This window comes from Cariama cristata, unplaced genomic scaffold (assembly GCF_000690535.1).
Source record: "Cariama cristata isolate BGI_N322 unplaced genomic scaffold, ASM69053v1 scaffold24334, whole genome shotgun sequence".
Taxonomy (NCBI): Eukaryota; Metazoa; Chordata; class Aves; order Cariamiformes; family Cariamidae; genus Cariama; species Cariama cristata.
Window position 1 is genome coordinate 10,168 of NW_009611614.1, and position 23,442 is coordinate 33,609.

A 23,442-nucleotide genomic window follows, 5' to 3' on the forward strand; every position below is an offset into this window, starting at 1 on the left:
AAAGGACCCAGTCACTTCCTAGGGTGTATTTACATCACTGATTTTTCATGTCCAAACACAATTCTTCTTTCTACCAAATCGCACTTTTTTTCCCCAGGCCGAACCTCCATCATTATTAGATTACTTAAAATATGGACTTTCCTTCCAGTGGGTCTCCCCCATCTTAGTGTCCTCCACAAATGTAATAAGCAAACTGCTTGATCAAAGTACAATTCTACCAAACGAGAATGCTCCACTTCATCCCAGTATGTCACACTGACTTTGGAAAGATTTCAGTTCCTTTGTAAAATGCAGAAAAATGGACATCTGGGCTTTCCAATCCAGTTAGTTCTCTGCAAAAAGTCTCATACAGGACTGGTTTTCAATCAGTTCTGCTGTTCAACTGACGGTTGCATGAAGCCAACACTGAAGGTTCATCCCACGGGTATTGTAGGTCATAGTAGTAATGCTAGCAGGTAACACAGCCTCATACTTTTTGCTTAAGCCTGTTTTCAATTAATGTTTGTCACCCAGACCTCACCAGGCTGCACAAAATTGCGTATTTCTTACTAGTTTTGGTTTTGGCACAAAGGTTTTAAAAAAATATTCAGTCACCTATTTCCAATGAGAAAATTAGGGGGGAAAAAAGAGAATTTACTCACATAAAAAAGAATCCCAGCTATTTAACTGAGAGTCTTTAACCACTCCTTTATTTTTTCAGAATAGAAATGTTGTATGTCCTTCCTCCTTTAAAAAAATCACCTCAAATTTGCCAAGCAGTAAGTACTTGAAAATTGCTGTCTACACAGGCTCAACAGATTCAGAGCTTAGCAACAAAATCCTCCAAACTTTTTGTATGCAGGGAACATACTTTTCCCTCCTTTCCCCCTTGGTAAACCACACACTATGTATCACCTGAGGGGAATCTGCTCTTCCCTATGGCTACATGACCAAGAAGAAATGTCCTTGCTACTCCTGCAAAAAAGCTGTACGATGTCTGATCTCGGAACAGAGACTGGGAGATCTCCCAGGCTGGCCCCTGGGAAAAAATATCTAATTAGATGAGGAAGGGTGAAGGATTTGCTGCAGTCATGGGGGACACATGGACGTGCAAGGACTAGATGGAGAGACCCTGATAAAAGGAAAAATCTCCAGAGAAAAGGGAGTAGAAGGTACCCATGGCGACCACACCTCTGTGAATCAAGGCCACTATTCCCGACTCAGCATCGCTCTGCTTCTAGAAGTAGTTGGGAAACTACTGGGATCTTCCTGCACCAATGGCTCACAGAGGGCTACAACCTGCTACTGCTGCCATTTGCGGCAACACAGCTGCCAACAAACACGGTGACAGACATCAGTGATGTGAATCTCACACTTCCAGTCTTGCCCCAGTATTCACAGGGAAAAGCAGCCACACAACTGGATTTTTTTTCTCCCAGTTCTGCTTTGTAAAGACGATGGAAAACACATTTATTCCATTCCTCTCCCACTAGGGCTGCAAAAGAAAGATGAGCAGCATGACAGCTAAAGCTGCTGCATAGCCTTATTACCACTCCTGATGCTGGACTACTGGTTGAGTATGGCAGGGACCATTTTTGCCATCGGTATTTGCTTAGCAAGTCTACACTCTATGGCCCTAACACTTGCAGAATTTGGAGCGCACACAGCAAATGAGCAGGGGATTCTTGCAAGCCAAAGGGAAGTGCTGGAGAACAATAAAAACCATCTGAAAGTGGCAACTAAGCCTAGAGGAGACAGTTGACCCTCACCGGTATATGCATCAGCTGCTCATCTGCATGACAAGAACAATGTCACTAGCTTCCCCTTACAGCAATGTCAAAAAAAGAAGTATTTTAGGATGCAGTCAGACACCATGTTGAGGAGTGCTACACACAAGTAGATGCAAGCCCACAGTCAAAGAAAAATCTGAAAAGTGGACAAGAAGGGGAGAAACGGATCATATACCTAGCAAGTCACATGAAACAAAGTATTGAATGTCTAGTCATTAAGTGATGACATTGATCCAGTGAAGTGAGGCGGGCAGCAGCCTTCCGAAAGAAAGCGTGCAACCCTGTATGCGGTCACATTAATGGAAGGATATCCGAAAACTTCTGCATTTGAGAATAACAGAGGCAAGACGAGACCTGAGGGAAACAGGAAGGGAACGTGAAGAATGGGAAAAACTAGAAAAAGAAAGGTTGGAAGAAATGCATGAGCCAGCATTGTTGAGAAGAGAGGAAGGAATGTCTGCTCTCAGCACAGGCTGACGAAAGCAGAATCAGCCCAGAGTTTTCATGCCCAAGGAGCCCCACATACGAAGGACATCACAGGACCTCTGGCACCTGCACACCAGGACTTTCAAATTCAGTGTACAGAAGATAAATTTCGTCACTAAAACAGGCAGTTTCTTAACATCCTCTCTGCCTAAATCTGCCTCTGGGTTTTTATACAGGTACTGCCATCTCATTGTCACTGTGGTGCCCAACAGTCTCATCTTTATTTTCAGTGTGCTTAACCATCTGGATGAGTTCAGTTAATGATTTCCATAATAAGAGTGCTACAGGCATAATATGTATTAACCTTAGATTATTAAAGGCAATCAAGTGAATGGGAGAAACTGAGACAAAGACCTGAAACAACTTCCCTGAGACAGGAGAGGACATTAAATGGGAAGATGCAAGTTAGAGATTCCCAACTTGAAAGAGGAGCTCTTTGTTCTGGATCAGGGCCCTAAAGTACGGTCTCAAGCCCCAAGAAATAAATGGGAGTGTTTCCATGGCCTTCAGAAGACTCTGGAGGAGGACAGAGAAGCAAAGGTCAACAGAGCAATCACAAGTGGCTGCAATAAACAGAAAGAAGTACACAGTTTACCAGAGAAATATGGCCTGTGTAATTCAGAAGGCAGGGTTTAGCTCCAGTGTCCTCAGAGAGCGAGCTGATTTGTCAGATATAAATATCAAATATAGCTACTATTCTTAATGCCGGCATCCCAACCATGTACTCAGGGCACTTATAGGAGAAACAGCTTGCATTTAACTTCAGTGCTTTTCCCCCGTAAGATAAATATTTTGTTAACTGAAACCTCCGTGTAAACCTTTCAATGAAATGTCCCTGGGTGTTAATTCTCTTTAATTGAACACTAATTAGATTAGAACTTAGTCAAATTAGTAACCAGGTCAAGTGGTTAATCTTGGTTACTATACTTAGTGAAATGTTCACATTAAAATAATTTCTCTGTTCTGGGTACACATTACAACATGGAACTTTGCTACAGGAAAAACACCAAAGCTATAAAAAGCTAAATTTAAAGAAGCATCTGTTGAACTAGGTTTTTTACTTTCCCACCCTCTCTGGCCTTCTTTCCCTGACCAGGCAGAAGTTTTACCAGTGAGACAGCGAGAACAAACAGAAATCTCACCTTCAAAATGACAAAGTTAAAGGTCTCTTATTTTAATTACATATCTCAGAACAACATTTTTGGCCCAACTTCAAAGCTCGCAATTACCCAGGTGTTTAAAGGATTGTTACGCATCAACAGCCATTTACCAAAGCATTAATTACTGTAAGTCTCTAAAACTTTCCTTAGCTGAACCCTTTTGTTTACTTTTCTTCAAAGACAGGTTGACATAATAGTCTAGACTGCCTAGCAGCAGTTTCTCAAAAGGGAATTTTGCACAGAAGTGTGTGGGATTTACATTTTAATTAATGCACTTTCTAAATACTCTTCTCTTCTGCATACCTCAGGATCCAAGTCTTTAGTTTGCACTGACATCAACCTTCTGTAAAAATTATCCTGCATATAGTGAACTAGCAAGATCTGCTCTTATCCACTAACGATGGACTAATAATTGCACTCACAACTGACTCAGTCTTACAGAGCTGAATGGAGCTCCACATAGATAAAACTTTAAAATCACAGCTTTTTGAAACCTGTAGATCCACCATCTTGCACTACTTTGAATTTAAAAGTGTTTATTACTTATAGAACAGACTGTGTGCAGAGCTCGCACAGCATGAGGTACAGCCAACAGATGCAATACAAAACCTTAATAGCATAGGATGTCTAAATGACCGTTTTACTCCAAAGATTTAGAAGCACCATACAAAATTTAATCAATCAGCGCTCACTCATACAGACAGTCTCAGGCAGGGGAATGTCAGCACCTAGAATGAGTTGCCAAGGAAAGCAAAGGCAGTCTCTATCATTTTATGAGAAGTAAGGCTCAGTTTAACTGTCTTGAAGAAGTTCTACCATCTGTTGGCCAGAGGACCAGGAAAGACGTGCATGTCCTGTAGGAGTTCCTTAGAAACGAGGAAGGAAATGTCAAGAGTTGTCGACCTACAAAAGATGTTACTTCCAAGGTGAAACAGAAGACCAGCAACTGGGCACTAATTTGCAGGGATTGACAGCCAGCAGAGAAGAAAGAACAGAAGAGAGATGCTGCGACACTCTGGAGGGCGTCTGCAATTCAGCACAAGGAGAGGAGAGCCATCCTGGACACATCCAGACATGGGGACACACCAGAAGGGACAGGTAAGCTCAGCCTCACACCACCACTGCTCTGTCTGATAAGAGCTCCCTGGTGCTGAAAAGACTGTCCTGTATCCCTGCAGGCATTGCCCCTGTCAGTAAAGTCTGCAAGGGCAAGGGGTTAAGTCTTGCTGACTCACTGGAAGAGCAGCAGGGTGAAACACAGGTTTCAAGGATGCATCTTGCAAAGAGTGGAAGATCAGAGGCTAGTGCTAGAGGACGTGGTCTCTCCACGCCAAGACTGTGGGAAGCTCAGCCTACAGGTCTGTGATAATCCCCAGCAAAGCCAACACTGATTTTTTGAGTGCAAAGGTGTCCCCCCCACATCCAGCTCAAGATCTTGAGCTTCGCAGCTCTGAGGAATGAACATTCTACCAACAGGAACGGTGAAAAAAAAAAAATTGTCCCAAGTCATAGGGATGTGAGATGTATTTCTCATTTCCTTGACTATAATTTAATGAGAGTAAGGGGTAGTCTTACAGTAGTCTACAGTACTACATCTCCAAGTTTAAATGCAGTTTGAGGCATAAAGATGGGGGAGAGGGCAAAGGGGTAGTATTTATCTTTGTCCTTTAAGAAAATAAATAAGGCACTGATATGGTATTCCTTAGTTTTGGTAGGAAAAGCCAGCTGGTTATGGAACCAGTAACTTTCAGCCAGAATAACTTTGACTTTTAAACTACTGAAAACCAACCACCCTAAAACACAACAAATCTCATACCCACAGTGGGAGTTGAACGGAAATGCGGACAGATGCTTCTCTATAGCATCATGGAAACAGCTCTATCATATACAAATATATGCACACTATATACAAATCTGACCCCAGCTTGAAACAGATTGATGCGAGCTTTGTCATTTGTATTACACAACCCATTCCAAAACCCAGTTGAAGACGGTTATTTATTTTCTAAGCTATAAACACTGCCGGCAAATCAATTTGCCCTTTAGATTAGAAGCTCGGATCGCATTTGTATAAATATCCTGTTGCAAAGAGGAAGACTTTATTACCACTGTAACTGGCAGCTAAAAACCAACGAGTGCCTTAACCCTTAAGGAACTGTGTTCAGTAGAAGAATATATTTCCCAGGTGATTGCTCTGCAGGGCACACCTATGTCCACACGTGTCTTATCATATAGGAAGAATCTTTTTGCACATCAAGTCCTCATATTTCATTCTGGGTGCAAACAAAACTGTTTAATAAACTTTGACCATTAAGGTACCATATCTTCCTTTGATCACTAACACAGGCCGCTGTGTTTTTCATAGATCCGTTGTTTGGACAGTGTGGGAGTGTTTTGAGGTCTGCATTAGCAGGATATTTACACTTGAAAACATACTGATGATCCAAACCAAAGACTAACATCTTTGATCAACCATAAACTGCCTTCCCTAGTCCTGACCTGACACCTCTCTGGGTGAGAGCAAGGAAGTTTGGAGAAAGAAAAAGAAATTAATGAGCTGTTTCCAGGGACAAACTCATTCCTCCCCTTCCCTTGTGAAGGTCTCGCTTACATGGCAATCCACTCCCAGGAGGTGTCAGAAGTCGCAGAGGGCTTTGCTTGTCCTTCCACAAAATCAGGGCTACATCTTAGAAACAAGCCCCTGTGCAGGGCTTAGCTGTGCATCAGTACCATCGAAGGGAGAGAGTGGAGGCTGTGCAGCTTCTGCAGACCGAAACTAAATGTTCCCTCAGATACAGCCAAGGTGGGACAAGCACCTGGAAGCTGATGCCACTCCTCTTCTTAAACTGGTGCTTCGGCAAATCTCACTTAGTGCCATGGTCTAGTTGACACGGTGGTGTTAGGGCAAAGGTTGGACTCAGTGATCTCAGAGGTCTCTTCCAACCAAATAGATTCTGTGATTGTGCACATATCAAAGAAGAAAAAAAAAAAAAGGGAAAAAAACCACCCCCCCAGCCTTCAAAAAGCACAGTCTCTTAAATTCTGGGGGGTCACAAGCTGAAGGGCAGCAGCATCCGGCAGATGTATTGCCCGTTCCCTCTCCGAACGTCAGCCCCTACAGCCCACAGCCTGTTTCAAAACCCAGAGTCATCACCCTCAGAGCAAACCAGACGTCACCTCAGCCTTGTTTGGTGAAGCCTCTTCTCCACACAATCCAAAATGCATACCACTGACGGCTGGCCACAAGCTTGACCCATCCTGAGGATTTCATTAATCTCTTTGCAGCGTCCCACTGACAACTCCAGCAGTTTGTGTTATGACAAAATGTGGCCGTTAACTGCGGTTTGGTTAGAAAACAAAAGCCTAGTTTCTAGGCACTATTTTTTTTACCTTACGAAAGGGTGGAAGGAATGGGGAGATGAAAATATTACTGACACAAGTGAGTCAGTATTAAAAATGTTTTCTTTTTTAAGAGAGAATGTACTTAGACCACACCGTCCTCAATGTGCATTTCTCTGCCTGGAGCCTCCACGAGTATCGTGTTCGTATTTCTGATGGCTTTCAACAAGGAGAGGGTCAAATTTTTCCCTGAAGATTTCATGCTATTTCAATCAGCATTGATCTCTGATTGTTCACGTTCTCTCTGCATACACCCCTATCTAGGAGACCATCTTGAATGGGCCCATATAATCCTTGCTTTTAGCCTTGTCTGCAGTGGCAAAAATCAGTTTGATAATTCAGTAAGTGGTAGAAATTTTAGCCTCAGGCATGGTTTTGGTTTTAGCCATCAGGGAACAGCCAGCAGTGCCTTGCGATTCCATGCAGCAGTGTGCACATCTGGGCTGGAGTCATACACTCATGCTGTTACTGTCCAGATGTACTTTTTTTTTTCCTTTGCTCAAGTAATACTGAATTAAGCCACTTCATTACACTTAATTGGAGCCAAGGGATACTTCCAGGCACTGAGCTTTGGTGAAGGTTTGTATTTACTGAAGATTTCTCTTATCTCCTGCCCTCCCAAACTCATTTTTTTGAGAGGAGTAGGCAGGTTTCTTTTTGTTTTTCTCCCTCAGAGGTGCACACTGCCTTTCTCTTGCAGACTGCTGGTTTAAATCCATACATGCCAGTTGCCCTGTTAAGAATTATTTGTGCCCAAAAGTATTTTATTAGCTACCAATAATTGCCTCAGACCTCATAAAAGCCAAGATTAACATGATGTCTTTGAACTTTCTCTGGAGACTGCCAATGTTGACTGAACAGGCACCTTCTGTGGCCTTCAGAGATGAATTTTCCTGAGCAGAAGGAATATTTGTCAGCAGAACAAGATGAAAAAAGGTGCTACATCATATCCTTCTGTTTCACCAGCTAGCCTTCAAGATCTGTATAGACTCTTCCTTATGCAATAAAATGTCATAAAATGTCAGGAAGTATCAGGCTGTTATTCAAACCATTAGTCCAAAGGAAGTGTGACACAACTTTTTTTAGTTTTGTTTTTTTTTTTTTTTAAGTCAAAGGCAGCTGTTATTTTTTGGCTCATAAGATGTCTGCTAAAATGCAACAGAAGACTTACAAATATTTAGAAAGTTCCTTCAAAAAACAGTGCTTTTTTTCTTGTTATTTAACCTTCTAGTGTTCTCAACAGGAAAACATTATATTCCAAATTAATCCACTGAGACAAAAGGGGGAGATAAAAAGCACTTTGGGTTCCCCGCCCCTCCTCCCCTCTCCCAGAAAAGGAAGTAAGTGAATTGACAGTCAAAAAACCAAAACCACTCAAAGAATACAGGTCCTTAAGGCATACCAGAAGAATCTGAGGCATTTTTCCTCTCCATGCAGAGATACTAGAGAATAGCTAAATACAACTTTTTAGTATTTGTTTTCAAGAATGTTTACAGGCCAAAGTCCAGCCAGGTCACCAATGTGGCTGCAGGTTTGAATCTATAGCAGCAGTAGCCTATGTAGTCAGAACCTCAACTGAAGGCAACACTGGAGAGTGGTAGCAGCTTCCAATATCTTAATTTAACTGTCTTTTAACATCTGCATATTTTTAATATATAGATGACAATTAATATATGTACAGTTTTATATTCAGATACATACAGAGTACATACATATGCAGGTATTTATACAGAAGCACATGTGTTTTCATATGTGCTTTTATATTTACACGTACATGAAAGAGTCCTTTAATCTGAAAGGAAAAAGGGTGGAAATGGGCACGTCCTTTTTACAGCTGCAAGAATCTGTGAGCCACATCTTGCCCACCTCTGTGCAGATGATGTGACAAGTCCCGCAGACTCATCCAAAGCACAAGTTTCTTTAGCCAAATGTCTCCCTCCTTCCCACCAGTAAAAATAAATAAATAAAGCAGAAAAAGAAACAAAAAGGGAGCCTTGAGGGACTGGATGAATCAGAGGTTAGTAATGAACTACAGACACTCATCCCTGGGTCAGTGGTTCACGCCTAGCCCATGTCAGAAGAGACGGCGAATTGCTGGCAGTCTGGACTCGGAGGAAGCCGCTTTACGATTCCCAGTCCCAATGGCGGGATCCCCTCAGCACAGCCGCCAGCAGCAGGAGGAACATGATGGAAGGGAACAGAAAGACCTAAAATACTTGACAGCTCTGGAGAGAGACCACCCTGGTGATCCCCACCCAAGCTGCTGCCCCTGCTCTGTCCATAGGGAGGTCCCTAGCACCCAGTGATGCCCAGCACGTGCAGGTACCAAAGTGCCCAGTGCCAAAGGACACGTGTCACAGCTCCACAGTGCAATCCGATTTTGGCATGTTTCTGGCATGGTATTTGAAACAAAGATACGAGGTGCCAGCATCATTGCTGCACATAACAAAGAGTTTACAAATTTGTTAGGAACAGGGTACGTTAGGGGCTGTATCCTGTACTTTATTCTCTTTCCCGCAATGCTTTACTTGCTTGCTCAGTTTACTCTGAAAAAAAGTTATGTACACATAAAAGTTGACAGTTCTCCTACTCTGTGCCCTGCTTTGGTGACCATCACAGAGCAGTGTATTGATCGCTTCCATAGACACTTGGCAGAGGTTTTCCTCCAGCTCCAGAGGTGGGAGCTCTACTTGTGAAATCTAGACCAGACCAACACTCACCATTTTTGAGTCAATGTGGCTCAAAATGAACAACACAGTTAGTATCTATGAAATCTGCATGACCATCATGACTTTCATCAGCTCTTCAAGTGAGCATTCATGTAACATCCTAACCAGCAAGCACATTACCCCAGGAGGCACTCCAGCAACGCGCAACTCAAAGCACAAAGGTAACACTGATCTTCTAAAACTAACACCTTCTTCCCCATCACCTATACACCCCAGTATTTCTCTCCATTTCCTCAGAGGCCACACTCCCCCACAGAATAACCACTACCTATTTGATGTTGCCCTCACAACAGCAAATCATCAAAGGCAGATTCTCCAAAATGGTATCAATGGAAAGGCTGCAGAAAGAAGGACCAAAACACCCAGGAAACCTTCACAGAGAAAATAAATTGAGCTTTTTTTAAACACTGCTGTTTCTGATTTGTTTTTCTCTGTCTGCAGCAGAGGAACAGTTACAGTCCTGACACGTTTCAGTAGAAGTAATGAAAGACTTTTGTACCACAGCATTACTCTGACATTTAATTGACCATGTATTTCCATCTTTTAGCCTTACGTGATTCCCCCATCTGAAACATTACCCTTTTAAAATTAATCACTCCATTTACACTTGTTTGGATTTTTGTGTCACAGTTTCTACTCTGCCTCTCACTCTTTTGCCTCTCTCATTGCCACTGAAAGCCCAGGAGTGATTTTGTACCTGCGGCCAGCACGCTGAATTTTCTACTGCTTTATTTATTTTAATGTAAGTCCAGCTGGGAGCAGGTCAAGTCTGCACTAATTACCAGTATTTTTCAAACAGGCTATGCTTTTTATGCTGGTAGTATTAAGTTGAAAGCAGATATGTGTATTTCAGTACACAAGAGCAATGCCTGCATAATAACTTTGGTTTAAAAATCTACTGCCTCACATCAGATTCTTGCTTTATTTAAAGACAACACAAAGGTTGCAGCTAAGTGAGATCCTGGGTTACAATAGCGTGGACTTTCTCCAGCTGAGGTCCATTTTGCACTCTACCATGCCCATTTCCCACAAGGACGATGCAATAACGTAACCCCATTCACGTGAACAAAAGCGATATTTATTTAGTAGTCCTCTCAATATGAATGCACAAGCTCAGCCTTCCCCAGGACAGCAGCTAGTGGCACAGAGTGAGCCCCCTCGAGTACCTGTTCTGATGTTCCTGCAGCACTTGGTAGATGCTGATAAGGAAGGTTTGGTTTTTAAAGCTCCCCACAACGCAGTCCTTGTAGATCCGAAACTCAGCGGCTGTGACGGCCTCACCCTCAGGAATCTGAGACAAATTAAATTTGAACTCCTTGTGGTGCCGCTGGTGAGGCATGAACTCCTTGTCATACTCAACTGCAGATGGGAAAAGGAAACAAAAGGAAAAAAGGAACCATGACTAAAATTTAACAACAAAAGTTTTCGACATGCTACCACCTGTTCCTTCAAAAACAACAAGAATCTATTTTTTTCTCCAAAGATATCCTTGGCAAGTGCCAGGAAAGTTTATGCAGCTAAAGCCTTTCAAATACAGTACTAAGAAAAGATGAATGTTCCTCTTCTCTAGACAATGCCTTTGAGATTTCCTATTTTTTAAAGAAAAGTCAGCTTTGACAGATGAAATATGACCATGCATTTTACACCTGTGTAAAACTCTGAAGCTGTGACCGCCCCCAGCATTTTCCACCTGTGGATCTCCATGTTCTTTACAGCATTTCCTTAAGCCTCGCACCTTTCTTCCAACAGAGGAGACAGTTCAATTTTGGTTTAGCACATAAAGGCACAGATAGTACTAAGTGTCAGCATCAGGTCAAACAATTCCCTAACTGTCCTAAAAACTGCTGTTTTCTGGCTCCTCGGTTTGTGTGTTAGCCATCAGACTGCCCTGTGAGCACAGTAAGATTAACGTGACATTTATTTCAAGGGTTAAAGATAACCAGAGCTCCCCTTCCTTTTGCAGAAGCTTATTTGAGAATGAGAGCGCTGAAAAGGAGTGACCCTTTTTGCTTTCTGGTCTTAGCCCTCCCCAGTTATGCTATTGGGTACAGGGTTTAAGACAGACACAAACCAGAATCCCTCCTTCTTCAGGCCTCAGGATTTGCATTTTCTCTGTTTGAGGCTCCCTTTGCAAACTCCACTTCTAGTCCCACTCTTGTATTGCTTGATTACATCTTGGTTTAGTCTGAGTTTGATTTATTGTTCTTTATTTCTTCTAGTTTTCTATCAGAAATTGCTTAAAACATTAACATATTATATAAACATACAAAACTACATCTTTAAAACCCTGAGGAGAAAAAAAAATAAAAATTGTTCCAACCAATGCAACTGAAGGAGTGCATGTCAATGATGAGTAAGTCACCATCATATGATTAGGGACATGATTACATTCAGAGAAGGCAGCGAGGGAAGTACAGATCCCTTTTCACGTTTGTCTTTGTGTTCACTTTTGGTTGCTTCCCTCCCTTTTAATACATCAAACTCCAAAGGCATCCACGAGCCTACTCTCACAACATCCTATGAGGTAAGCAGCAATCTCCATTTTACAGCTGGGATACTGAGTCACCAGGAGAGTGACTTGTCCAAGGACAGGCAGCGGAGGCTCATGGCAGAGCCAGGAACGACGGCCAACATGCTTGAGGTTCATTGCTTTACCCACAGGTTACCTCCCCGGAAAGCCGATACATCTCCCATCTGCTGAAAACAGTCCACGGAGGTTTTCCCCTCTACCTTTCCTGACTCCCTGTTCCTCTTCATCCCCCAGTCCCAGTTTCATCTGTGTCCTCTCCCTTCCCTTTGGCAGCCCTTTCATGTGAGCTGCCTCATCTGGCTGGGTCCATGTCCTGGCTCCCTGTGAGACAGTTAGTCACATCCTTCTCTTTGAAGTTCGCCTGGAAATCTTTTCACCTCCACATGACTGCTCCCGAGCATTTTGTGGGACGTGGAGATGCTGTGTTAAGAGCTGCCATGGGGCAAACAGACAAACTCACAAACTGTTGTCAGAGTTGGGTGGCGCTGCCAATTTTGGCAGCCTTGCATTGTATCTGTCTCAGCAGTTTAGATGTCAGACGACTGACAAATGTGGGTGACCAGACCTTATAGCTTCCAGAAATGAGGTGGTGATATCCAGGATCTCTGTCAGAGATTGCACCAAGGCAAACGATGGTATTGCTCACTTCCAGTGCCACCTAGGAATTACCTCGCTGGGCATCAGTTATTGGTGGTTTGGGCTTCCCTTTGAAGCACCTGCCCCTGCTTTTAACTGGGAATGACTCTGGCAATACCGGACTGGTAGGCGTCACTTGTGTGTACGCCCTTCGAGAAGGGGCCCAAGCTGCCCGGTTACTCCCCGTCCCGAGGCGAGCCCTGCAGGATGCACCTCCCAAAACAGAGTGGCCACGTATTTTCAGAAACTTGCAAGCATCCAGCTAACAAGAAACCACATTCAGCTGCTTGCAGCAGGACGACATGCCCAACTTGGTCTTTTTACTTGCTGCTACAAGATGAGAGGATGTAATTAATGGTGAGGGAATGTCTAAATCCACAACTTTGGAGAGACAGGCGTATGAAGCAATAATTCTCAATTTAGAACTTGCTAAGTCCTTGCTCGTGGGTGCAACGATCAGTCCCCTCCCGTGCTGTCACGGGAACGAGCTGACCTGCGGGTGAGATGCAGCAAGGCAGCTTTCCCCTGGGCTTATGGATGAGGATGATAAAGGAGGATCAGGAAGAGTAAGGGCAAGGACACAACCAGGATGAGCAGCAGAACCCCATCAGGGTGTTGGAAAACTAAAATTACACCAGAGAGAAACAGATAAGGGAATATTTGACGCTTCCTGCCAGCTATGGCCCCACGTCAAGATAAGACATGGCCTCTCCAAGCTCATGAGGGAGAGCATGGAGCATCCCACCCAGCACAGGGCTCAAAACGATCCCAAACGTCACTTTTTGTTGTTCCGTTCCAACCCCAAGTCAGCTATGGTGGCCTGACCTCCACTCGCCTCCACTACAAAATATGCAGTGTAAAAGCAATCTAGCCAGACTCTAGTCTTTTAAATCAGTATTTTCCCCTACCCCTCTTCTGAAAAGTCAAGCACAAGCTACAAGAGTAAGAAAACCCCACCAAAACATCCACCACAGAGTGTCAAATGTAGCAGCAGGTATGATGCTTGACTCCGAGTACCCTTTCCCAGTTTATAACTTGCCCAATATATTTACAATAGTATTTTCCTGTTATTTAAAACTTTCTTCCTTTATCGCTGTCCTTGTCCGAATACCCCGCACAATCACAGAAGCTGACTAAACTGATTACTGGGGAAACATTCAGACTGATTTCGTTATCAGGCTTGGCAGAATAAACAACCTGAAACACACAAACAAGGAAACCTTTTTTTAATCCTTTAGATTAAGTAATTTAGCTTTTTCTGTTACAAGAAAGGCATGTTGAGAAAGAAATACTGTTGAGTTGATGGTGTCCTTCTCAGCTGCGTTCAGAGGCGCCTCTACAACACCACAGGATGGAAAAAAGTCTACATTAAGCTTGTATGAAGCAAGTATAAAAGTTAACGAGTTGGAAAGTTTTTCTGGCTATGTATCTTCCCATGATACAATGGAGGGTGTCTTTTTTGTCTTTCTGGGAGTGGTGAGATACTTAAGTTCTATATACTCATTGTCACCCCATCAAGTTAATAATCAACTGTTTTCATTGAGCAAGACAGCTTAAAAATATAAAATGCCAACAGTTCTTCTCTGGGGGCTTTTTGCCCCCTGGAAACTGTTCATTTTTAACAAAGAAGTCAAGTTTTAGAACAGTAAAATTTGGAAAGGCAAGATCTGAGTTGCTGGTTCCCAGGATTACCCAGTCTGTATTGCTATTGCATTACAATGCATCAGATGACCTCGTATTCAAAATGCAGACAGCGCACGCCAAATGCAAGGCAAAAGAAAAAGGAGAAATAATTTCTCAAGCTGCTTTCCAATTATTATTTTTTCCACATGAATTCGTTCAGGTCGGTCCGATCAGTGACATGTGAAATCCAAAGCTAATTTCCATCTGAAAATGGACATGTGCATGTCCCAACTGCGCAAAGCCCTTCCAGGGAAAATCAGGCAGCTCACAGCCTGGGCAGGTTGAAAGTAAGCAGCCTTGAGCAGTGCTGGCCTCCCATAACCTCTCCCCAGTGCTGGCCGGGACATCAGGACCAAGCCAGGCAAAACCAGGGATTGTAGGGTCACGACACGAACTATAGCTGCATAAAATTCATCCTCATGGTCAGACTATATTATCCTGAACATTATCACTCATTTGCCGGAGTAGCTCCTTGGAGACTACAGATCCAGGCATAGCACATACCAGGACAAGTTGGGAAAGGAGATGGCAAACAGAGGTTTTAGCCCATCACGGGTGTTCAACCTCTGAGCCAAAAGGACTGCCCCCTCCACCATGCAGGTCTCAGCCCCCATCCTGGCTGGGGCTTTGGCTGCTCCTTCGCTTGAAACGCAAAGGAGGGTCTGAGCTGTGGACACTGGAGTACTCACCCCTGAGTTTTCATTACAGCTCATTTCTGAGAAGAGCAGGTGAGCATGCACAAACAGTTAACAGAGAAGTCTGCCAGTAGCTCTTTACATTCCCCTTAACAAATATTTTTAAATACTATACAAACACAACACTATTGTTGAGCAGTTAAAAAGGCAAGAACGGCAAAATTAGGGTTACTGTGGTTTTGAATTTTGTGTATTCTAATTCTAACTCAGTGTTGCAATAGCCAATTTCAGCACAAAATGTCCTTGGTTTAAAAATAACATACTGCTTACAATATTTGTTACTTTAAAAACACTGCACAAAAAGAAAAAAAAATAATTAAGAAATTAACACAATGCATTTCTTTTGGTAACTACACCATCCTACTTCCATTTGACTGTGTCGCATGCAGCTCAGACCAAAGGAAATGTAACCCTAATGACAGTCATGGAAATAAACTCTCCTCGTGTGAAGGAATTTTCAGCATTTCTTTTTGATCTAAAGTAACTTGTATGCAGAAGTAACAGGATAACAGTCTTTCCTGAGGAAATACAATCTTCACCCAGAACAGCAGCACCAACTGTCATGACATTCGGAGGTTTTCTCCAGTTCTCAGCTGTTGAGAAAAGTGTTAGGTCAGGTGCTTAGGTGAGAATCTCGATGGTGGCTTAAGAAAGTCTAGTTCATACTCTAGGAGCTAAAGCCAAAAAACACAACATGTGTACTCATAACCTGGAGCTCTAAAACTACATTTTTTAAAAATAAATTGTCTATATAAATAATTATAATTTCCACAACAACTTGTCTCCTTGGAGGGGGCAGAGAAGGAGTGGGGTCGCAAATGACTGAGATACGATTATTTGGGATGGGACGTTCTGCATCTGCCCTGTCCCCAGCAAGGCTGAAACTTCTGAAGAATCTTTTGCACCCCAAGATCTTCAATGATGACTTGGTTTTGCAGGACCACCGCAACCTCACTCCAGCAAAAGCAACCAGTATTCATAGTCTGCTTATGCAAAGTGAGTTTTGCACAAGTGTTCATGAATTCAGTTTGAGTACAAATATAAGCCATTCCTACTCATTTCTTCTCAGCCTTCATGCATGATCCCCTCCCTAATAAAATCAGAAAGACCCTGAAAACTGGAGTTAACAGGATATTCACCACCATAGCTACATAATAAGCAGAGGGGCAATTTCTCCGTTTTATGTCACCGATTTCTGCATTAAGTCAACAGCATTTATCACATCTGGAGTAATGAAGCAGTGGATTAGGCCTCAAATACTTTAAGCATTACCACAGCTCCAACAGTCCCCTCTAATAAAAGGACCATGCACATATATGACTGATCTACTGCTGCAACCTTACACCTGCATCATCAGAATTTCTTCAACAATGGCTGTCAATAGTTTGCACAGGACAAAATTTATGTAAGCTTAAAAAAACCCTCAACCTTGGTCATAGCTGCTGCTAAAAGAAGCAAAAGACAGTAAGAATCAAAGTATAGGGCAGGATTAATATAGAAGTTAGTAGCACTTTCATAAGACGAACTGACACATGGTGGGGGAGGACAGAAGACGAGCTTTCAGGCATGCAAGCCTTTTGTACATTCAAGCTGAGGGATGTCCAACTTCAGTGCAGGACTCAGTCTTCATTTGGGTCTTACAATTTGCCCTTTGTTTCACGAAAAGTGCTTACCTAGACCATCAGACACAGGGATCTATGTGGATGGGACCTGCAGCACATCTTTTTTACTCTGAAGAGATACCCAGGATATGCCTGAAGGCTTGTCTGTATTTTCCAAATCTATCAGGTCAATCTAAAAAAAGACACCAAGTCTCCCAAACAGTCCTGTCTCACTGGCAGACAATCATGACTGTAGAAGCAGTGTTACTATTAAAGATTAAAGCTGACCTTTATTACTAAAATAAGCAGTATTTCCTAAACACTGTGTAAAAAAGAGCAAAGAGTACAAAATACTAGTTTAACATCTTAAAACGGAAAGAACAGAAGATTAAAAGGCTTCACAGCTACTTTCTCTTGTTTAACAAGGAAACAGAAATTAAGTTGTACTGAGTGGACCCGCAGGTGCAACAGCAGGCCAGCAGCAAAAACAGATGGCTCCTGAAGTACCAGGGAAAGGATCGCTGCTGTCTGATTTTCACACTTACATATAGTATGTGCCACTGCCAGTTGGATACCAGGCTAAAAAGATGTGTGGTCTAACCCACTGCAGCAACATCCTAAATCCACTACCGCTTGGAGACAGGACTGACCACTTTCTCTTTACAATAAGCACCCAAAAGAAAGCAAACCCTTTCCATTCTCCAAACTACGATTTACTAGTACACCATTTCACTAGTGAGCAAAAAAATTCTTTAAAATAGAAGACACTCAGGTGAGACATTAAAATAAACGTCTGACAGCAAATCCTCCCCTGCCCAACATGTGCAAGGGTGGGGGCGATCCTTTCTTCCCACCTTGGTCTCAGCTCAGTGACTTCACATACCTTCCATGATCACAGCAACTCTGCACATCCCCTCAGGATCTCCAAGAAAAGATCGTTCCTTTCCATCACCCCAGTTGAGGTGACAGATCTGTCCCCCACATCAAGTGCCTTGCCTACTCTCCTATGTGTCAGGTCTCCCCAGATCCCTCCCTCTTCACCCCCTTCTGAAAAGCAGAATGAGCAAAACTGACTAATTTCAAAAAAAGAGCAGTCCCTCTGCTTCCCAAACATCTCCCCCAGGTTTGCAGTACAGCATCCTCAATGAACAGACCAAGGTTTGTTTTCATACATAAGAGCACGTAAAAGCTCACTGGACATAAGTAATGAACTTTTCCTGCTTGCACTCTTGGTGATAAAAAGCAGTTTATAAGCAGAAAAAAAGTCAAGATACTTACGGTTGAATCTGGCATTGCACCTTTTGTTGATCCCTCTGGGTCCAGCTGAGGTGGGCTAGAAACAATGGCTAGCTGTTCTCCCATAAATATAATGCAATTGGAAGTTAATGCCTAGACAGCTTAAAAATAAGAAGATTCAAGGACAACAAACTCCGAAAGGATGCTTTCTTCAAAACAGCTATAATACCACATCTGGGTCACCATAATATAAGGTGGAATTATTCCACTAACTTCAGTGGAGCGATGCCAGTTTACATCCGATGAAGACCTGGCTGTATACTCGATAGCTGCGAGTGTCAGAAAATAATGACTCCAAAAAATAATGTCTCATTAATCCAATCCCAATGTAATTATGGAGATTAGATTTAAACAATAGCCAATCACTCTCTAAACATAACACTCTACAGAAGATCTTCAAAGGAAGAGGGCCTTTTACTTTTGGATGAAAAATACAACTGAGCTTTTCCTTGTTTCTTTGTGCTGGGAATCAAGCTGGAATCAGCTTGTAAAATTAGATTAAAACAGTTGCACAACAGCTTCCTTCAGGATTCTTGAACCAAAGGCAGTCTAAAAGTCAAAATAATGCACTAACCAAATATATAATACCCATGGGACACCAGAAAGTACTAAAAGGCATTTTCACAGTATCCACAAACTTGCCTACTGTATGGCCAGTAAAGTTTTTCCACTCTGCACTGGGAGGCAGGTGGCAGTGGGGACCAGCCTCACTCCAGCACATGGTGGGAAGAGCTAAAGCAAAGGTGAGGAGGAGGAGGAGAGCCTCTGGCAAAGCGCTCTCGCTCTCGGGAGAGCTAAGCCCGGGAAGCTGACTGCAGGCCGCCAAGCATCTCTGCCACCGGCACTCACTTTTCCTGTGCTGTCCCCCTAGTAACAACAGAGGTTACTTCACAATCGCAAAGGCAGTCGCCTCCTTTGTTCCCTCCCTATAGCTTCTGAACACAAATGTTAACAAAACTGGTATTTTCCTTCCATATGCTGGCACATATGGCAGGTCCCTGCACTGAAAACAGTGTTGTATCTTAGGAAAACAAAACATCTTTCTGCTCAAGAGATGACAAATTGTTTTATCAAAGGCACTACTGTTTGCATTTTTGTGGCAATATTAATGCAGTTCCCACTGAGAAGTTGATAAAGACCCTGACTGCAAAAACACCCCTCTGGAAGAAGTGATCTGAAGCTATTTCGGTATTGCGTTTCCAAATAAGCCAATTAAAACAATACTATGCTTTCCAAAACCCATTTCTACTTCACAGCCAGCTTCATGCACGCAGACTCAGTGTTCGGGAAAGAAGGCGATGCTGGCAGCCTGGCAGCAGTGACACATGATAGGAAGCGCTTCGCAGCTCTGCGCATGGAGGGAAGAGGATGTTCCTACTGCTCCTGTTTCCTCTCTTGGCTTTATGTTTGGTCCTGCATCCACGCTCACGCAGTAACTGCCTGGGACACTTAGAGCCACCCATGGAAATCTTCTGCTCACAGCGTTTCCCACCCTCCAGGCTTGCCACAGGTCACGCCGCATTTCCTGCTGGCATGGACACCGGCACGCAGCTCCCTAGAAGTGCGCAGCTGCCCCGGGTGCACCAACTGGGTCTGGAAACATTTTCAGGATTTTTTTAATGGTGTAGCAGTTGCCTGACTTATCTCACATCATCTCTCAAAATTTTCTGCCGTTCCGCAGGAATTTAAGACAGTCCAAACCAATTCACTTGCATGTTTGAGCTAAATTTCAAAACTGATGTTGTGCAAAGTGGGAAAGTTTTTTTAATTTATGGGCATTTCCCTCTCTGCTTTTTTCACAGGGAGGGTTTTCTGTTTATCAGTAAGACTGTGAATCAACCAGCAGCAAGTAGGAAAGCAGGCAACATAAAAATATTTGCAAGTCAAGTTGCATGTTTTCATTTTGTTGAGCACTCATCTCTTAGCATCACAGGCACGTTTCAGCTTTTCATTTAATAGCCCAGCTGAGCAAGCTATCTCCTGAACACAATGCAATCACTCCCTGTAAAAATACTGCCCAGAGCACTTAAGGTTTTATAAATTACTGAAAAGGTTCAATCCAGCACTTGACACACCGATACACAGAAAATATCAGCCGCACTTCAGAGCTTGTCACGCTGTCCTGAAGCCTACACCACCACACTGTAACGGTGGTATCGCTGACATGACTTATGACTCCAGTGGACACCATGAAATGCTGCTGTGTCACTTATTATTTAGTGTTTAGTACTTTACACCTTTATACAGGGCTCCAATTTCAAATGACTGCATTACACAGCGTCCAGTCAAAGGACCACCAAAGAGCATGGGCTTTGGGCAACTGGCAGAGTGCCCTGTGAGAAAGCACGAAGGACACCAGACTTGGTATCAGCCAGGGCAAAGAAAGGACGTGAGAAAGGAGGAAGCCCTGCACCTAAGGAGGGTAGAAAGTGATGGCAGGGATAAGAAGAGTAAAATCATGGTCTGGAGATGCCACAAGTTCCCAACATTCAATGCAACTACAGAGCAAATACTCTCAAAGAGACTCAAGGCGAGAAGATGCCACAGCTCTGAAGACTGAGAGCGAATGCATGAAGTGCTTGAAGAAACATGAAGCATTCTAAATATTATTACTCCTGGCCATGTATATTTGTCTAAGGAGCAGTGTGGTTTGGAAATGAACCCCCTCCCTCACTGCCTCCACTGTGTGCTGGTTCAGCACACTGATCCGGAGGAAGGGGCTCCAACATATCACTGGGACAGGAGGCTCCCAGCCACCACTGGGGTTAGGCACCACCGTGGCACCAGGACAACCCTTTGTGCCAACTGGAAGAACCAGAGCCTTGGAAGACATAGAGCTACACAGAAACACCAGAGAACCCTTGCTAAACCCGATATTTCTCTTGCTATCCTTCTTATTTATCACTCGCTTCTCCCTGTCCTTCTGCTCTGGCCATCCTCCTGGGATCCCCGAAGGCTCAGCAGAGGCTCCCACAGGCCCAGGGTGAGGAGGAGTGCGCTGAGGGCTCACGCCACAACCATGACTCATTTCGGTTCCTGCTTGTTTGCACATGATGAGGCCTCACAGGGGTGATGGTGGCACAGCCCCTGGCAGGCACACGCCGCCACCATGTGAGGAGGCCCCATGGGCAGTGTGGCACCCAGTGGAGGAGCCCTGGGAGCCCTGTAGTCTCAGCAGCACAGATCTGTCTGAAACTCTTCTTTCAGAAAGCTCTGACCAACACCTGCGTAGCATCATATCTGGCCCTAGGGACTGGATGACACACAGGACAAAGCAAATCCTCTTTAAAGGAGACGTAAGGAGCCCCAGCGCCAGCCACCCTGATTCCTCCCACTCCACCAAATCACCTGCGAAGGCAGACATGGCCTCCATCCCCCATGGGTAATGAGGAATCTGATTGCCCGCAGCATGTGCATAACCTGTTCCCCAGGGAAGGTTAGTGAAGGATGATTAAAAAAGACTGGAAGAAAGAAAAGTCAAGTCTCATCCCTTCCACAGCCTTCTGCAGCAGAGGCAGACAGGCCATGAAGGCCCTTAGGGCTCTTGCTGTGCAACCCTAATACATCTGGGAAGCACTTAAGAGCTGCAAGCATGAAAACTGAAGAAAACTTAACAAGAGACAGAGATCCCAGAATATTTTACAGCGATTACAGCAACGTGAGGTAACTGCCGCTCTTTCTGAGGCAATAATATCTTGCAAAGCGCTCTCCCCACACTTGTCCTATGCCATGTTTTGTCCCCACCATGCACACTTCCCGCCCTGAGGCAGGTCACGGCCTTGCTCCATGCCCTGCACAGCCCCCACGTCACACTCCTCCATGACAGCAATGTTACATGGGACCAGCCATGCCTGCTCCAACAGAAGCTCCCTGTCACCTGTCTCGCACCCGCCAGCAGCAGACACCTGTGGAAAAGCAGAAGAAGGGGGAAAGCCTACCCAATATGTCCCCAGAGCCTTCTCCTAGCAAGCGCCATGGTGTAAGCCCAGCACTGCACGGACCTCGGTTTAGACAAGATGAGCTCTGGGCACATTTGCCCTCCATGCAGCCCACAGAAGGGATGTAGCCAGAGTCAACCACAGGGAGCTCCTGGCATGCCCCAGTCATAAAAATGGAGGTCTCCTGCCCTACCAAAACACTGAAATCCCATTTTTTAATCTGCCCACTGGCCATGTCATCAGGGTGCGATTTGAGAGGTGACTTTTTTACCTCTGAAATCTCATCTGCTGTCGACCAATATAATGATGCTGCAGAGAGCCAAGTAGCCGTCAGATGTTTAAAAATTTGCAGCCGCTGTGGGCGGTTGGAGCAGAGGTCACAAAATGGTCATTAATAGTTTTACCTAACCTGCAGCCTTTCAGCTTCTCAAAACACGGCTTTAAAAAGAAAAGAAAATGACATCACACAGCTTTAACGATCTGCGTAGGGGTAAAGAATTTCACCCTTTAAAAAAAAAAAAGAAAAAAGAAAAAAACCCTTGACAAAAAGCCCCAGTTTGCCTAACAGCTTTTCTCTAAGCCTTCCTTTTTCATTACTTTTTTTATTCCCATATCCCTCAGTGACCAGAAACATACTTGGAATGTCTCTGTCCATCTGATAAAGCCATCAGCGGCTGCAGCCCCGCACTGGGCCCGCAGCGGACACAGCTCCTCTTCCTAGCCGCGGAGCATGGTGCCCAGCCCGGTCAAAAGCCAGGGAGATGCAACACTTTGGGAAAGATGGGAGAGTCCTGGTCAGGGTGGGAAATCCTAAGGAGAAAGTAAGACTTGAGGAAAAACACCATTAAAAGAACTATTAAAAGAGGATTTGTGGAATAATCCTTAGTTCCATGTAGTTGGCCTGACTTTAATACAGTAGCATAGCTGGGTAGTTCACCTGAAAAACATCCAGCAGGAAAAGGGACAGCCTCTGCCAAGTTCTACTTTTTTTTTTTTTTTTTCCCTTCTTTTTTTCCCCTCCTCTCACTTTTACCAAATACACAAAGCAATCCTTGGGCTCTAGGCATTTAAAAATCAAAGTTACATACAAATGGTCTTAAAGTAACAGCACATAAATTGACTCAAAATGTCCTCAGGTTAACAAATAGGAAATTAATAAACCTTGCTGGTTTAAAAACCAACCCGGTATGCAGGCATTTCTGGCTTTCAGCTTATCTTGACCCTTTTCCTTAAATTATCAGGTTCCTGGAGACAGAATTTCAAATGAACAAAAGAGAAGGTGTTGAAATTCTCAGCAGAGCTGCTTGCCCACAAATTAATTTTTAGACATTTGGCTTCTATATCTTCACTCTTTGCGATTCATGTCCCGGCTGTTTGGCTATCCCAGCATTTCTCGCCCCACCCAATCCAGCCTTGTCATCACTGATTTTATTTTTCCACTCCTTCTCTCTTAGTAATGCCCTCCTCTCTTGCCTTGACTGGTCACATGCCATCCTTAGCGAAAAACATCAAGGCTCTTC

General features: G+C 43.8%; 1 protein-coding gene across 1 annotated transcript in view; it reads right to left on the minus strand.

Annotated features, from left to right (window-relative positions):
- The window catches only part of LOC104160241 (bone morphogenetic protein 6-like), a gene marked incomplete at its 3' end in the record, with an annotated part of 16,006 nt that extends 3,816 nt beyond the window's left edge, over positions 1-12,190 (minus strand). The window contains exons 1-2 of the mRNA XM_009698330.1: positions 12,055-12,190; positions 10,710-10,902 (exon numbers count right to left, since the gene is read on the minus strand). Of these exons, the coding sequence (XP_009696632.1) occupies positions 10,710-10,902; positions 12,055-12,190 (329 nt within the window). The remainder of the gene's footprint in view (positions 1-10,709; positions 10,903-12,054) is intronic.
- Positions 12,191-23,442: the final 11,252 nt, after the last annotated feature.